General features: G+C 43.7%; 2 protein-coding genes across 9 annotated transcripts in view; one reads left to right on the top strand and one right to left on the bottom strand.

Annotated features, from left to right (window-relative positions):
- The window catches only part of LOC138743491 (programmed cell death protein 4-like), a 34,895-nt gene extending 33,945 nt beyond the window's left edge, over window positions 1-950 (top strand). For all 3 annotated transcript variants that reach the window (XM_069898955.1, XM_069898957.1, XM_069898958.1), the window contains one exon: window positions 455-950. In XM_069898955.1, coding sequence (XP_069755056.1) covers window positions 455-473 — 19 coding nt within the window. In that variant the 3' untranslated portion in view covers window positions 474-950. The remainder of the gene's footprint in view (window positions 1-454) is intronic.
- An 11,360-nt stretch (window positions 951-12,310) lies between these two features.
- Window positions 12,311-17,321, bottom strand: part of LOC138743492 (serine/threonine-protein kinase 32B-like) — a 177,055-nt gene continuing 172,044 nt past the window's right edge. For 4 of the 6 annotated variants that reach the window (XM_069898961.1, XM_069898965.1, XM_069898959.1 and 1 more), the window contains one exon: window positions 14,939-16,333. In XM_069898961.1, coding sequence (XP_069755062.1) covers window positions 16,213-16,333 — 121 coding nt within the window. In that variant the 3' untranslated portion in view covers window positions 14,939-16,212. Of the gene's footprint in view, window positions 12,400-12,536; window positions 12,578-14,542; window positions 14,696-14,938; window positions 16,334-17,321 lie in introns of those variants that run through there. The other 2 variants (XR_011344926.1, XM_069898960.1) reach the window with 2 other exon arrangements.

The following is a 17,321-nucleotide window of genomic DNA, read 5'->3' on the forward strand; positions in this document are numbered from 1 at the left end:
GAAATGCTAGAGGTGGGATCAGATGTAACATTGAGAAGGCATTCAGACAGATTCAGGAATAAGAAAGGTTTAAAGGGATATTGGCCAAACACAGGCAAATGGGTCTAGCTCAGGTAGGCTTCTTGATCAACATGGATGTGGCACCAAAGGGCCTTTTCTGTGCTGCATGACTGAATCTGAGTGGGCACAGGAGTGAATGCTGTTTGTGTGCAAGTCCAGAGGACCCTGATATGTGGGTGACTAATTTCTACTTTAAATAATTGTCTCTGTAAATAGGCAGGAAAGTTCCTTGTTACTTTTGGTGCAGCAGCTGAGAATCACAGCAGTGGGTGGGTGTTCGGTCACCCTCCTGGGCGGTGGTGGGTGGGCGTGTCAGCAGCAACTCATCATTTGTGGGACACGGATTTGCTTTGCTCCAAGTTGAGTGCTCATTTTTTCTTCCCTCTCGTGACAGCGGAGGCTCCGTGGATTAGTACAGCAGGAGCTACATCACTGCAGCCGCTCAGTAACAAGCCCAGACGTCAGAGGGGACTCATTGGAGCAGATGGAACCTGTGCTTGATTCAGCAGAATGAAGGGGTCTAATGGTGTATCAGGCAGGGAAGCAATTCTGTCGGGTGTTGTTAATTGGCCTGCCTTGTCATGATTCTAAAATGCCAAACCTTTGCTATAAATGTGCTTCTGAACTGGCTGCTCATATTGTATCCTGTGTTCTGTTCCAAACCCAGCGCAGATCTCACAGAGTTGGTGAGTTTCCTTTAAAACTTGGGTCAATAGATTGTAAAACTCTGAAGTATTTTCTGTTAAAATGAAGCTTTTAAGGAATATTTTTGCTGGAAGGGGGTTCACTGTGTGATTTTCACACTGCAGTCAAGTATAGCCAACTGTAAATGCAATCTGAAACATTTATAGTCTATGTGGCCACTTGAAAATAAAGCTTGATCATTGCAATCTGTGGTTTACTTTGAATTGTTCTTCAAGAATCTAGGATCAGCCCTGAATTTATTGAGAGATACAACACAGACACTCAGTCAAAACTCGTGCATTGGCATGAATCCCATGTTAATTTCCCTACCTTCTCCTTGTCCCTCCCCCATCCCCACCTTCCCAGATACAACCACTTACGTGGGAATCTTGCATATCCATGTGCTTTTGGGAAGTAGGAAGAAACTAGCCCCTGGAGGAGACCCACTGTGTCACAGGAAGGACTGACAAAAAGCACAAGGTTGGGCTTAAACCCAGGTCCCTGGAGCCTTGGGGCAACAGTTCCTGAACCTCTGCCACTGTGCTGCCCTCCCTGGCAACCTGTCCATTGACCTGACGTGATGATCCTTGGAGTTGCAACACTTCATTTGCTGAACAACAAACACGTGCTGTTCTAGGTATACTCTGTAAACACTGGAGAACTGGCTGAGCTCCCAAATGCTGGAACCATTACAATTGCTTCTCCGATTGGAGGCCTGTGATTAGTGGTGTGACTCAGGGATCAGTACTGGGACAATTGGTGTTTGTTGCCTATATCAATGATCTGGATGATAATGTAGTACACTAAGATTGGAGGCATTGGGGACAGCAAGGAAGGCTTTTAAGGCTTGAAGAGTTATCTGAACCAACTGGAAAAATGGACTAGAAAATGACAGATGGAATTTAATGCTGATAAATGTAAGGTGTTGCATTTTGGAAGGATAAACCAAGGTAGGACATACACATTAAATGGTAGGGCACTGAGGAGTGCAGAGGAACAAAAGGATCCATAATTCCCTGAAAATTGCGAATCAGGTAGACGAGGTTGTGAAGAAAGCTTTTGGCATCTTGGCCTTAATAAATCAAAGTATTAAGTACAAGAGTTTATGGTGAGGTTGTGTAAGATAGTGGTGAGTACAAATTTGGAATATTGTGTACAGTTCTGGTCGCCAAACTACAGGAAGATTGAAAGGGTGCAGAGAAGATTTACTACGATGCTGCCAGGTTTTCAGGAGTTGAGTTACAGGGAAAGATTACACAGGTTATGACTTTATTCCTTGGAATGTAGAAGAATGAGAGGAAATTTGAGAGGTTTACAAAATTATGAGGGTTATAGACAGTAAATGTAAGAAGGCTCTTTCCATTTAGGAGAGATAAATACAAGAGAACATGCACTTAGGGTGAAAGGGGAAAAGTTTTGGGGAAACTTCTTCACTCAGAGTGGTGGCAGTGTGGAACGAGCTACCAGCTGACGTAAATGCGGGCTCAGCTTTAGTTTTAAAAAATAAATTGGATAGATATATAGATAGGAGTGGTCTGGAGGTTATGGAATGGGTGCAGGTCAGTGGGACCAGGAGTATGATGTTTTGGCACAGAGTAAAAGGGCTGGTAACATGTTTTCTATGGTTCTATGAACATGCCCAGTGGCCAGTAGTCAAGCTGAGAGATAACAAAGATGTGGATAAGAATTTGAGTTAAGGAAGAAGAGTGGAGATGTTAACAGGTGGAAATCAGGCCACTTTGAGATGACACAGGTACTTCGACCTAACATTGTGGGCTGAAGGCTTGTTCTTCAGTGCTCAATGTTGTGCTAACCTATATAAACCTACTCCCCATCAATCTAACCCTTCCTGATCTCACTGCCCAAATTCTCCCTTTTCCTTAAATCCATGTGCCTACTATCTAAGAATCTGAATGTCCCAGCCTCCACCACCACCTGCAGCAATGAATTCCAGGCACCCACCACTCTAAAACATTTGCCTCTTGAATCTACCCCTAAACTTTCCACTGCTCATCTTAAACAGATATCCTCTGATCTTGGCCATTGCTATTCTGGGAAAACATTGCTGGCTGTTCACCCGAACTGTGCCTCTCAGAATCTTTTATACCTCCTTCAATGCTCCAAAGAGAGAAGTCCAAGCTTACTCTATCTTCCTTCATAAGACATTCTCCAATCCAGGCAGCATCCTGATAAGTTTATTGCCATCTGATTGCACAAGTACAACCCAATAAAACAACATTCCCCGGTGTGAAACATCATGTAGACATTTCTTTGGCTTGGCTTCGCGGACGAAGATTTATGGAGGGGGTAAAAAGTCCACGTCAGCTGCAGGCTCGTTTGTGGCTGACCAGTCCGATGTGGGACAGGCAGACACGATTGCAGCGGTTGCAAGGGAAAATTGGTTGGTTGGGGTTGGGTGTTGGGTTTTTCCTCCTTTGCCTTTTGTCAGTGAGATGGGCTCTGCGGTCTTCTTCAAAGGAGGCTGCTGCCCGCCAAACTGTGAGGCGCCAAGATGCACGGTTTGAGGCGTTATCAGCCCACTGGCGGTGGTCAATGTGGCAGGCACCAAGAGATTTCTTTAGGCAGTCCTTGTACCTTTTCTTTGGTGCACCTCTGTCACGGTGGCCAGTGGAGAGCTCGCCATATAATACGATCTTGGGAAGGCGATGGTCCTCCATTCTGGAGACGTGACCCATCCAGCGCAGCTGGATCTTCAGCAGCTTCAGTTGTATGTAGACATACAACCAGATATAACCTACAGACAACAAGTATTCATATATACAAATAAATAAAAATTGTTTCATTAGTGTGAGCCATTTCTTTGGTTGTCCAGCATTCTCCCTGCCCATGGGAAGAAGCTGTTCTCTGATGCTTCTATCTCTCTTTTCCAATAGGAGCAGCCGAAGGATGCTGTGTGCAGATGGAAAGGGTCCTCAATGATTTTGCTCACTCTCTTCAGGCAACACTCCCAGTAGATCACATCGATGGGAAAGGGGGAAACCAGTGATCCTCTCGGCCACTCTTGTGGTCCTATGGATGGACCTCTGATCCATTTCTCTGCAGCAACCGTTCCACACTGTGATGCAGCTGCCAGGACATTTCATGTAGAAGGTTGACATGATGGCCGGTAGCCTTGCCCACTTTAATCTTCTCAGGAATAAATCTTTTCTGCACCCTCTGTAAAGCTTCCACATCCTTGCTATAATGAGGTGATTAGAACACAATATTCTAGTGGTGTATGAAGCTGCTGCAACATTACTTAAAGGCTCTTGAGTACAACTCCGCAGCTAATGAAGGCCAGCCAGCACACCATTATGCCTCCTTAACCACTATATCAAATTGTGCAGCAAACCTTGAGGACTTGGATTTAAAAACCCTACTGTTTACATTGTTAAGAATCCGTGTTCTCTGCCATCCAGTTCAATTTTACAGAGTGTACCTCACTTTCCTGAATTAAACTGGCAGCCATATCCACCTACGAGAACCTTCTACGCTATCCACAACACCTCCAGCCTTCATGCAATCCACAAAATCGCCCTCCACTTCTTTGACCAAATCATTTATAAAAACCACAAAGATCAAGGGTCCGAGAACACCATTAGTCACTGACTTCCAAGCAGAATACATTCCATTTACTATAACTCTGCCTTCAGAAGGCAAATTATTTATGAATCCAAACAGCATATTTCCATAGATTCATGCCTCATGACTTTCTGGATGAGCCTACCAGGTCAAATGCTTTACTAAAATACATATACATCACATCCACAGCCCTATCTTCTTCAATTAGGCTCATGAGGCATGACCTGCCTCTCATAAAGCTATGTTGACCATCCCTGAGACATTTTTCCCCAATAAATCCTGTCCTGAAAGAATACTCTCCAATAGTTCACCAATGATCTAAGACTTGCTGGTCTATAAATTCCAGGATTCTCCCTATTACCTTTCTTAAACAAGTGGACTATGCTTGCCATTCTCCGGTGTCCAGGGAGCATCGCCAATACTAAAGCAATCCCTTCCCTCACTTCTTGTTATAAACTAGGGTACATCCTTCCAATCCCAGAGACTTATCTATCTTAATGTTTTTCAGAAGTTCCAGCACTTCCTCTTTCTTAACCTTAATATGTTCCAGCATATTAGTCTGTACTGCACTGACTTCATATTTGTCAATGTCCCTCTCTCTGCTGAACAATGAATCATTAAGAAACTCCCCTACCTCTTCGGCATCCAGTCACATGTTCCCCACTTTGTCGAGTGGTCCTACCTTCACTCTAGTCATCCTTCTGTTCTTCATGTACAATGCCTTTGGATTGTCCATAATCCTATTTGCCAAGCCTCTCATGTCCTCTTCTCACTCAGTCCTGGCTACTGTACAATTCTCAAGAACCCTGCCTTACATTTGATTCCTGAACCTTATGTTTGCTTCCTGCTTCCTCTTGGCTAAGTGTCCCACCTATGTGGTGGAAAGTGTGCCGACTGGCTGCATCACAGCCTGGTATGGGGACACCAATACCGCTGAGCATAAATCCCACAAAAGGTAATGGATATCACAGGGAAAACCCTCCCCACTATCAAGAATATCTACAGGAAATGCTGCTGTTGGAGAGCAGAAGCAATAATCGAGGATCTACACCACCCAGCACATGCTCTATTCTCGCTGCTGCCAACAGGAACAAGGTACTGTATAGGTGTCACTGGAGAGGTGCCACTGGAGAGGTGAAATCTCTTGTCAAACAGATACCTTTATCCTGCTATCCTTCCCTGACTTAGTAGGGCAAACCTATTCAGAATCCTGTGCAAATGGCCTACTCTGGGATCCCAAATTCCTATCTAATTGCTTTGTAATTAGCCCAACCCCAATTAAACACATTCCCATTTCATCTGCTCCTCCCCTTGTCTTTGGTTATGCCAAAGGTCAGAGAGTTGTGGTCACTGTCTTCAAAATGCTCATCCACTGAATGGTCTATCATCTGACCAGGCTTATTATCCAGTACTTGATCCTCTAGTTGGCTTGTCTACATGCTGTATCAGGAATCCTTAGATACACCTAACAAATTCTGTCCCATGTGAACCTTTTGGAAGTTGAAGTCACCCAATGCATCCACCTTTATATTTTCTCCAATATGCCCTCCCTTTCTACAGCTGTTATACGAACTCTGATTAGCAATGCCACTCCACTCTCCTTTTACTTCCCTCCCTATCCATTTTGAAACATTTGAACTCAAGACTATCAAGCAGCCAACCCTGTCCTTGCGACATCCAAACCACAACGTCAAAATTGCCTGCACTGATCTGTGCTCTTATTCTTAATAAAAATATGATTGCATTTTACAAAGTAACGTATTTAATTAAGATTTTATTCTACATTATTTACATAACTGACCTTTTGTGCACACCTTAATTTCCTTTGTGCGCTGGTTGCAAAATGTGTGTGCATGCCCACACGTGCACAGTTTAGAGGGAACAGTGGTCAGGCTTTTTTATGTTGCCCTTGAAAGATGGTAATTAACTGTCTTCTAACCATTTCACTTACCTGTGTAAACACGACAAACACGGTATGGGGGGGGGGTCATTTTCATCCTGGTACTTACCCACTAAGGTAGGTAGTATCAGAGCCAATGCGTTTCACATCAGCTCCAGTGTAAAAGGCTTACCTCCCTTCCTGGGACGCCGACACTAATGCTGCAGGTCTCACCTCTTTTTGGACTGGGATGCCAGCTCCCTATGTAAAAGGTCATACTGACCAGGCTATTCTTGGTTCAGTGTGAACGACCCGACCAGACTGGCTTTAAACATGGGTCGTTCACATACCAATTTAGTGGTATATCTGTGTAAAAGGGGTAATAGGGAGGTGCAGCACGGATATGGGCATTTCATCCCACTGAATCTATGGCAACTATCCAACAGCCATTCTTATACATAGTCATCCAGTGTGACAAGAAGCAATTCAACCCAACGTGCCCTCGCCGCCCAAAATGTCCCACCTGCACTTTTCCCACCTACCTGCATTTGGCCCATGTCCCTTAAACCCATTCTATTCATGTATCCATCTAAATGTTTCTTAAATGTTGCAATAGTTCCTGCTTCAACCACCTCCTCTGGGAACCCTTTCCATATATCCATCATCCTCCTTGTAAAAAAAAGTTACCCTTCAAGTTTCTGTTAAATCTCTTTCCCTTACCTTGAACCAATTCCCCTATTCTGGGCAGAAAATTCTTTGCCTTTGCCTGATCTATTTGTCTCATGATTTTGTACACTTCGATGAGATCACTCGTCGTCCTCCTGCACTCCAAGGAATAAAGTCCCAGTTTGCTCAACCTCTCCCTGTAGCTTAGGCCCCTGAGTCCTGGCAACTTCCTCATAAATCTTCTCTGCACCTGCTCCAGCTTGACAATATCTTTCCTGCAACACAGTGACCAGAACAGAGACCATTACTCTAAATAGGCCCTCACCCACATCTTATAGAGCTGCAACATGACTTCCCATATTCTATACTCAATACTTTGATGAAGGCCAATGTGCCAAAAGCCTTTTTGACCAACCTATCTTGATGTGACTCCATGTTCCAGGTACTTTGTACCTGTACTCCTCAATCTTTCTGCTTCACAACATACCCCAGATCACTACTATTCACTCTGTAATCCAATGCTTTAATTTTCCTGCATTCTCTTCAACTTCCCCCAGATTCCAACACATTTTGAACAATTTACAGTGGTCAGTTAACCTACCAACTTGCACGTCTTAGGGATGTGGGAAGGAATGCAAGTAGTCATTCAGGGGCCACTGGATTAAGCCTGGATCTATAGTCCTATGAGGCAGTGGGTCTCCCCAAATTCTCAAAGGGTAATGTATCAAAATGTTTGGTTGGCTGAGGGAACCTTCTGGTCAAAGCAGATAAATGATACTCAATAAAAAACTCTTGGTCATTGGCCTAGCTTCCACTGAACACATTGAATATGGTAGGACTGTCTTTTGACTTTCATCTACATCTTGTTTTCACATATATAATGGACTATCTGAACCTTGACCCATCTTGGCTTGGTTTGGTCTTCCATCACCAAATAAGGAGATCTCTACTGTGTCCAGGGACTTAGGAGAACCTTCTTTGTGATGTCCTGCTGTGGGGTTAAAGATCTGGAGACTATTGGGCAAAGGTGATTTCATGTTGGGGCTGTGTCAAGACTGATAAGTGGTGTTTGAATGGAGAAGTTCCTGGTGTTGGCGGGAAGCAGTGGGATTGGGCATAGGACTGTTTTGCAGAAGGGGTTGAGATTATAGGGGCAATGGGGCAGGAGGGGGGGGTTGTGGTGTTGGATAGAGGATAGGGGGCTGTACAAAAAGATTTTGGAGATGAAGTGGGTACTGGATGAGAATTGCTGAGGTAGTTCCCTCTCTGGTGATAGCTGACTCCAGCGGCAGCCTACAGTAGATGGACTAAAGGGCCTGCTTCTGTGCTGTAGTGTCCTATGGTTCTGGTATCCTGTCCTTCTGTGCCAGAATAGCAGTTCTGCTCTGTCAATCACCTGTGGTATTTATCAACACAGGTTTCCTCTGTCATTAGCACAGCCTGACCAGTAGCTTTCAGTGCTCTTTTGTATTTTCACTCTCCAACTCCTCTCATTAACCCGTTAACCCAGGGCCTCCATAACTTATCCTTATGGCAATCCTTACCTTGCCAGAAGTGTTCCTTTTCTCTCAGCAACTGAAAACTAACTTGTTTCTCACCTTCCTGGTTCTATCAAAGTTCTCGGGCCTGAAACATTTCCTGATTTTCCTCCACAGATGCTGCCTGACTTGCTGAGTGCTTCTTGCAAATGCCCTTCTTATTTCTGATTGCCAACCTTTGCAGTTTTTTCCATTACTCTGTATCAACTGGAATCAACTCAAAGAGAACAGGTTAATGATAACGTTTGCTATATACATGTATTTATGCACTGAATTTCTTACTTGGTGCAACCAAACAGGTATTTGATAAAATAAAACTACAATAGTATACTTTAAAATAAATTAAAGAGAGATAACAAATAAAAAAGATAGATAGGTACAATAAAACCCCTGGTATCCAGCACCTATGGGGATTGGTAGGTGTTGGATAAGGGTATTTTCTGGTTGCTTGAGATTTACAATACCTAATCAATGCACCTGCATCAAGAATAAACAGATAAGGCCTCTGACCCAGGCAACCCTTACTAAGCAGGGATAAGGAGACATTTTAAGAGAGTCACCCCAATGGCGAGTGGCATCAACCAACTCTTCATCCTGGGCGATGCTATGAATGTTTCACACAATTCTATTCAAACAGCTGCTACGAGCAAAACACGACCAAGGCACTCAGCTGGCTGAATATTTACTCCCATCTTCACCAAAGTTTATGTGCTACTTCAGAGAACATTTACTTTTACAATTTTAAATATACATATTTTTAACCTATTATTTTATTCTTATTTATATTAATTTTTAAAAACTTATTTTCATAGATTTTCTTTTGCTGGTTTCCTTGAATTCCAGGGATTTTACTGTAATATATATTCACAGTTAACATTGTGCAAGAAAGAAATAGTGGTGTTACAGTGCCGACAGTCCTTTTGTAATGTTGGGGAAGTCCATGATTAATGTAACAAAGGGCCTGATACCTTTAGGAAATAAGTTATTCTTGAATTCGGAGGTGCTGGTCTTCAGGCTTCTGTCCCTTCAGCCTAAAAGTAGCGGTAAGAAGAGATTGTGGCCAGGGTGATGGGGGTCATTATGATGTTTGCTGCTTTCCTGAGGCAGGGCCTCACAGATGTTTTCAACAAGATGGGAGGTCAGAGCCTGTGATGGACCTGGCAATGTTTTGCTATCTTCTTCATTCCTGGACACTTGAATTCCCAAATCAGGCTGTGATATATATGGACAGATAAGTTTCTTGAAGCTCACAAGTGTACACAGGGTGCTGCTGACATGAACCACCTCCTGCGATCATCAGGTCAGAATCTTACAGTTGCTGACACAGCAGATAACTCTTGACAAATCGATTAGGCGCCCCCATTGAGGGCATGCATAGAAATCAAAACAAGCTGTAGGAGCCTGTCTTTCTAATTGTGCACACCGCATCAAAAGGTTTTTGAGAAGCAAAAAGTTCCTTTGATTCCTTCGTCATAGGACAGATCCAGCAGACATTTGGCCCTTCATGTCTATGTTGACTCTACAAGAGGAAGTAGAGTCATGGAGTTATATGGCTTGGAAACAAGTCCTACTGCTCAACTTGCCCGTGCTGACTACATTGTCTACCTAAGCCAGTTCCACTTGCCTACATTTGGCCCAAATCCCATGAGATCCAGCAGATGTTTGAATCTGGAACAACAGACAATTTATCAGAGGAATTCAATAAGTCAAGCTGCATCAGTGGGAGATAAAGAATGTTCAATATTCTGGACTGGAAGCCTTCACTGTTCCTGATACGAATGTGAGCAACAGGGGGCATTGTTCTCTATTTCACTGTTGGGCAGTGAACAGGTAGGTCAATATGGGATGGAGATGTTGGGGAGGGGGTGGGGGGGAAAGAGTTGAAATGGCAACAACCAGGAGCTCAAGATGGTCACTGCGGACAGTGTAGTTATTCTGTGAAACAGTTCCCAGGTCAGTGTTGGGCTCACTGGTATAGAGAAGGCCACATTGTGAGCACCAGATGCAGATGAGGTTGATGAAAGTACACATTAATCTTTACGCAGAAGGGCTGTTTAGCTCCAAGGATGGTGGTCTGGTCCAACAGGTACAAGGTGTTGCTCACAAAACAGTAGAAACAGATGTTTGGCATCTGCCAAGCACCACCTCTGGGCTGTGCCAACAAAAATTGATTATCAAATGACCTGACTCTATATTCTGCCTTCCTGCCTCACCACCAAAAAGTCCTTCCAAGTGAAACAACACAATCTGCGAAACTGTAGGAGTCTTTACTGCATCTGGTGCTCCTGATGTGCCCTCCTCTTCATTGGGGGGATTGGGCGCAGACTGGGAGCTCACTTCATTGAGCACCTTCACGCTGTCTTTTACAACAGTAAGGATCTCTCAATAGCCAACCACTTCAATTTCACACCTATTTGCCACACTGATATGTCTGTCCATGGCCTAATGCACAGCTAAACTGAAGCTGCTTGTTAATTGGAGGAGCAACACCTTATATTTCTGCTGAGCACTCTCCAACCAGATGGTGTTAATATCGAATCCAATTTATGTTAAACCACTCCCCTAAGTGTCTCTCTTTCCCCATCCCTTTCTCCTTTCCTGCAGCTCCCCACCCCTTCACTCTCCTATCACAGAGCTCTGTTCTCCCATGAACACCTCAGCTTTTTTCTCTTCCACCCTCCTGTCTGAGTCTACCTCACCTCTTACCTGTTAGCCTGTGCTCCTCCCTTGTCCCTCCTCCCCCCTCCTTTCCCACCTCCCTGCAGGTTTTTATTCAGGCACCTGTCTATTTTCCCTCATACCTTGACAAAGGGCTCAGGCCCTTTACTTCCTATTGAAGTTGCCTGACCTGCTGAATTTCTCCAGCACTTTTATGTACACACGGATAGGATGGATTTAGAGGGATAAAGACCAAACGCAGGCAGGTGGGACTAGTATGGGTGGGACATTTTCGTTGGGTGTGGGCAAGTTGGGTCGAAGGCCCTGCTTCCATGCTGTCTGACTCATGACACTGTACCCTCTATTTCTGGACTCATTTAGCCTAGAATGAGAATGCGACCATTCATATTATCTATCCCCCTCAGCTTCAGTCTGTTCAGAAAAATAAAAGTCCCAGTTTGTCCAGCTTGTCTTTATTACTCAAGCCCTCCAGACCCAATAACATCCTCTTGAATCTTTTCTACTCCCTCTCCAGCTTAATGACAATTGGGCGACCAGAACTGCACAAAATACTCCAAACGTGGTCTCAGTTGTGACGTGACATCCCAGCTCTTGTACTCAGTGCCCCGACTGATGAAGGAAAGTGCACAAGTGCCTTCTTCATCACCTCCTCTACCCATGTCACCACTGTCAGGGTAGTTATTGCACACGTGTCCTTAACATGCTTGAAGAAAATAAACTTCCTAAAGGATGAAACTCAACCATCAGCCTTTTTGTGATAAATAATAATTGATCATCTTTTCTGTCCAGCCATTGCAGACATGCAGGAAATTACAGGAAAAAAATACATACACACACACAGAGTATATATACCTGTAACATTTGCTGTACTTTCCTGAATGTCCGTAGGGGGAGTACGTGTGTGTGTGTTTTTACACACACTATATATACACCCCTATCTAGCTTCTTAATATTATACTTCTGCAGTATGATAATTCCTTAAAAAATATATTGATGTTGAGGCATTGAAGCCTCACAATGATTTCACTATTGCAACATCACATTTTTTTTCACTAGCCTGTGTTTGGCCCATATCCTTCTAAACCTTTCCTATCCTTTATTTATGATCTTTTTTCTCTTATTAATTTACACTTATTATTTATTAGTGTATTTTACATACCTGCGGCAAGCAAGAAGAATTTCAGTGCATCTGGACTTTGTATTTCTGTTTTTGAACTCGCATCACTTCACTGGTACTGACAGAGCTGTTAAGAGTGCTGTACTGTTGGAGCGGGTGCCTTTCAGAGGAGAAGTCCAGGCTCTCTCTTCCCACTGGATGTAAAAGATCCCAAGTACAGGATATAGGAGGAAAGTGGTTCATTGTTTCCTCCTGCCATGGGAACAGGACTAACCTGTACCATAACTCTATTGCTACTTTTGTAACCTTATGTGTTCTAACAAGAACTTACATTTTCAGACCACGTCCCTTCCCCTTTTGTTCTGGATATCCCTGAGGAGAAGAAAATATAGTTTGCTTTAATTCATGAAATTAACTTCTTCAGTTTAAACTGCATTTAGTTCTGGGATCATCAATTTCTGCAGCATGAAATCAGCCCAACTTGGCCTTGCTAAGCTAGTATCATTTGCCTGTGTTTGGCCCGTATCTCTCGAAACCTTTCCTATCCACGTACATGTCTGAAGGATTTTTAAATGTTAGGATTGTCCCTGCTTCTTCCACTTCTTTTGGGAGTTTATTCCTCTGTGCGAAGGTGTCTCTCAAGGGCCTTTTGAATCTTTTCCCTCTCATTTAACAGAGAGGTGATGCCAGTCAGATGTTACTGTAGGCCCGTAGAGATAAATAAATGCATTCCAAGACACATTATTAAATCTATTCCCAATCCAAGACATCCAAGCTATCCCCAGAAATATTGCACCCGTCCCCAAGCAGGTTATTTGCCCTTTTTAAAATCTATCTACTTTTTACTCAGTTGACTGCACTGAAATGATATTTCTGTGATTCTATGACAGGCTAATTTAATCTTCTCAGATTAATTCCAGAGACAAGAAAGTGATGCTCAGATTGCACTCCCCATGGTTTTTCTAACATGGGTTAGAAAATTCTAACATGGGTTTTCTCTGAGTGCTCCAGTTTCCTCCCACTCTCCAAAATGTATGGGGTTGGTAGGATAATTAGGTGTATTTGAGCAGCACAGGTTTCAAAGCCAGAATCAGCTTCTACAGTATTGTCAATAAATAAAGAAACGAATGGATCTCTCTTGTTGGCCACTGTATGGTTCTCTATGGTAGTTATTGAATCTTCCACCAGAGGGAGCAAGAGAGCAGTTCATCATACAACTGAAGGATAGGAAAGGTTTAGAGAGGGATAAGGGCAAAATACAGGCTAGTGGTAAAAGAAATGTGATGTACAATAGTGCAGAGAGATCACTGTGAGCCATCAATGTCTCATCATACAGTATCTGCAGGAAAGACTGCAGAAACTGGAATCTGGAGCAAAAACAATACCTGCAAGAGGAACTTAGTGGGTCGAGCAGCATCTCTGAGGGCGCAAGAAATCACCCTGCATAAAATAAATGATGACGCTGCCAGAGCTGCTCTAACAGCAGCACTGTCACTGGTGCAGACCCGGGAGAGCGGAGACACACTGCTGCTCCGCAGGGTCCTAATGCCCTGTTGTACTTTCGACAGCTCTGTACAGGGTTTAAACAGCCTGTTAAAGGAGCCAACAGTGTATTTTTTAAAAATCCTGCAACTTTGGGGTCTGTGCCCACGATGGCGGCACCTGTGCTAGGAATTGTGCCATGAGGAGCTGCAGACTCTTGGAGGAGCAATGGTCTAGCACAGGGCAGAAGAGACAGGGAGAACTCCTCCTGTTGAGAAAGAGGTGACTCCACAGGGTGGTGACCAGCAAAGTGCTCAGTGGCTAAAGGTCCCACACTGGTTGCAGGCTGTTGGTGATGCAGTTGAAAGGCTTATACAGGCTGCGGGCTGCTGGAGATTACCAGGTATCGGAAACGTGATTCGAGAGGGTGCTGAGGGCAAGAAGGGATCCTGAAGGACCTTGGCACTGAGTGCTTCCTGATCATTATCAGAAGTTTGGGACTGGAGTTTAGGTTGCCGGTGGTTTGAACTGGAGATCTATACGGCTGCAGAGGCGAATTTATGGGCATTCAGTGTCTCTGAAGGGACTCTCTTTTGCTTCACTTCCTCCTGTTGTTAGGGTTGCTGGGCAATATTCATGGCGACTCTGTTTGCCTTACGGCAGACAAAAGTTGAATTTTAGCATTTTTAATACATTATTACATGATATTGAAAGGAACCATTGAACCTTTCAACTTATCTATACTATGTTGCAAAGGAATGCACTGTAAATGTGAAATTTCAATTACATGCAATGTCTCATTTTCAGGGAACATTCAGTTAACATCTGTTATTTTTGATGATATATGCTGTGGCATAGTCACCGTAACTGAAACCAGTCCTGACCCACATCTGGATTTCCCAGAACTGGCAACAATAATAGTGTGGCTTCTCCAGAAAGTGGTCATGGCTTGACTGATCCTGGCTTCTGTCCCTCGTCCCTGGAAGAATCCTGCTGGTCAGCTTGCTTCTGTGGTCAGAGAAATATTTCCAGTCAGCAACCCTTCCTTACAGCTCCACTGACCATCCAATTTCCCCACGCAGACCCAAATGTCCCACCCACAATCGTCCCACCTGCCTGTGTTTGGCCCACATCCCTTTAAACCCACCCTATCCATGTATTAGTTCCATTTTTCCTTAAATGCTGCACCCGAAATCATCCTCTGGTTATTGATTCCCCTTCTCTAGACAAAATACTCTCTGGATTCACCCAATCTTCTCAAGATTCTTTTATTATCATGTAATAAAATAGAAAATTTAATATTACATGAAATTTCCATTAGTCAGACAGACAAAGTTTAACCATCAACAAAAATCGCCCAGCAGCCATAGACCTTTGTCTAGTTAGGGGACACTGGGTCCAAACTATGGTCATTTTCATATTCTGTCTTTGTTCAACATATGAGATGCATCAGAAACATTTCATGCTGGATGAAAACTGGCTCCAAGATCTTGTTCGTTTTTTTTTAAAATTTTGGTGCAAAAGTGTTACATTGTTCTGAAAAGTATCATGAGATTAGACTTTATAAAGTCTGGACTGTATATTTTTAAAAAACCTAATCTCCACACTGGCAAAAATATTAAAACATGGAGAAGAGAAGGTTGGAGGTGTAAAAGGGAAACACGGAAACCCACTTTTCCACGGCAATGACTAAAATCATTAACTCAAAATGATAAACGTGTGGATCTACCACAGAGAGCAGGCAAACCCCTGAACAGTAGCAGTCAGTGGCTAAACACATCTGCACATTCAAGGTCTGGCTGGCTTGGATAGGTTAAGTCCTCTGAGGCTTTCCTTGTTCTGGGATGAATTCACTGGTCATCTCCACTGACTTGTCATTTTGAATTGGTAATGGGGGAAGGCCACTGTTTCAATCAGGGTTCATTTCTTTAAGTGGTGCTTGATTAATTCTATTACAAAACTTTGATGGGCTGGAAGGCTTTGCTTTTGTATGACTCTATCATTTGATGTGGGAATTTATATTGCTTAGGCAACCTCCTGATGAATGCTATTCATCACGTGCAGTTCAAAAAGAAAGACTAAATCCTTCTTCAACAACTTTTCCATTATATCCCTAAGCTTTCAATTATGGAAATGCTGGGAGCTTTTAAATGTCTGGCCTGACTGTTAATGTTGGCAATGTAAAGGTGACCAGGGAGGGTAATTCCCTTTCCCTCTTGTCTGATTTCCATCAGATACTGAGAAGCAAGGGACCTAAAGCAGGAATTCTGGCTGCTTCCCAAACCCCCTCATCTATAATCATTGAGTCAAATAGTTTCACATCCTGTCCCACCCCTTTGTCTGTCACATAAAACCTGGACCCTTCAAGACACTATTGTTGAGTGCTGTTACACAGTGCAGTCAAGACCCAACTTCAGCTCTGCAATGACTGCTTAGTGTAGATGACTATGTACAATGAAAAGATGTGCTATCTACTCTCTTCACCAGCTTGCAAGACCCAAGTGGTGGCGCACACCCATCACTGCCTAATATGGCTGGGGATCAGTTGACGTTATCAGGTTGTTATTTTTCCCATCATCTTCTTCCTTCCTATCCTCTTCTCTGTCCGGACAATTTTCCTGCACTTGATTGGGATTTCGTTTGAGTCTGAAACAAATAAACAGGGGTGTAAAGCACTGTTAGAAGTTGAGGGAAAGTGACGTCAACAGTGCCAACTGTGAAATACGGAGTACGTTGCAGCGGCTACTGAACCACGTCAACGACCCACCCCCACCCCTTCGTCCTCAGGGATAACTGCTGCCCACCCCCACCCCTTCGTCCTCAGGGATAACTGCCACTTTCTTTGCAGTTAAAAATGTTAAAAATAATGAAATCCAATATATGGAAACTAAACAAGTTACTCATCAGCAGACGGCGTTTGAAATGACCACAGCAGTCATACTGAAAAGGTGAAAGAAGAAACATTCTGACAACACATGAGAGACTGCAGATGCTGGAATCTGGAGCACAAAAAAAACACTCCACTGGAGGAACTTGGTGGGACAGGCAGCATCTATGGGAGAGAGGGAATGGTTGACGTTTAGGATCAGAACCCTTCATCAAGCCGATGAGTGCAGTGGGAGGGGGTGAATCAAGGAGAGGTGAAGGATAATGGACAGATGGGGAGGTGAAGGCAGATGATTGACAGGTGCCAGACAAATGGAGAGAGAGAGTGGGAAGAGAAAAAAATCTGGGATTCAGTTAGAGGAAGATGTGTGGTACAGGGTTGGGTCGTGACAGCTTGAGGGGTGGTCACTAGAAACAAAGGCAACCAGTTTTGGATTCAGAAATATGGAAACGATGACAGTCAAAGTCATAAGGGAAGAGGCAAAGGTCCAATTGGACCAGGTGGAACCAAAAGAGAAGTAGGGAGGAGAGGAGGTGGAATGGAAAAGGGGAAAAATGGGATCAGAGGAGAAAAACAAAAGTAGCTCAGAAGAAGAGAGGGCAGAGACATGCACGTACCTGAAAGTGAAATCTTTTACAGGTCTGAAGACTTGCCCCAGAGTAGGAGGCCTACCAATGACCATGTAACAGTTCACTAGTTATAGCTTTTAGCCTGAAATACACTGCCTTACATTGCTGGTGTCTGCAG

The sequence above is a fragment of the Narcine bancroftii genome, chromosome 9, assembly GCF_036971445.1.
Source record: "Narcine bancroftii isolate sNarBan1 chromosome 9, sNarBan1.hap1, whole genome shotgun sequence".
NCBI lineage: Eukaryota > Metazoa > Chordata > Chondrichthyes > Torpediniformes > Narcinidae > Narcine > Narcine bancroftii.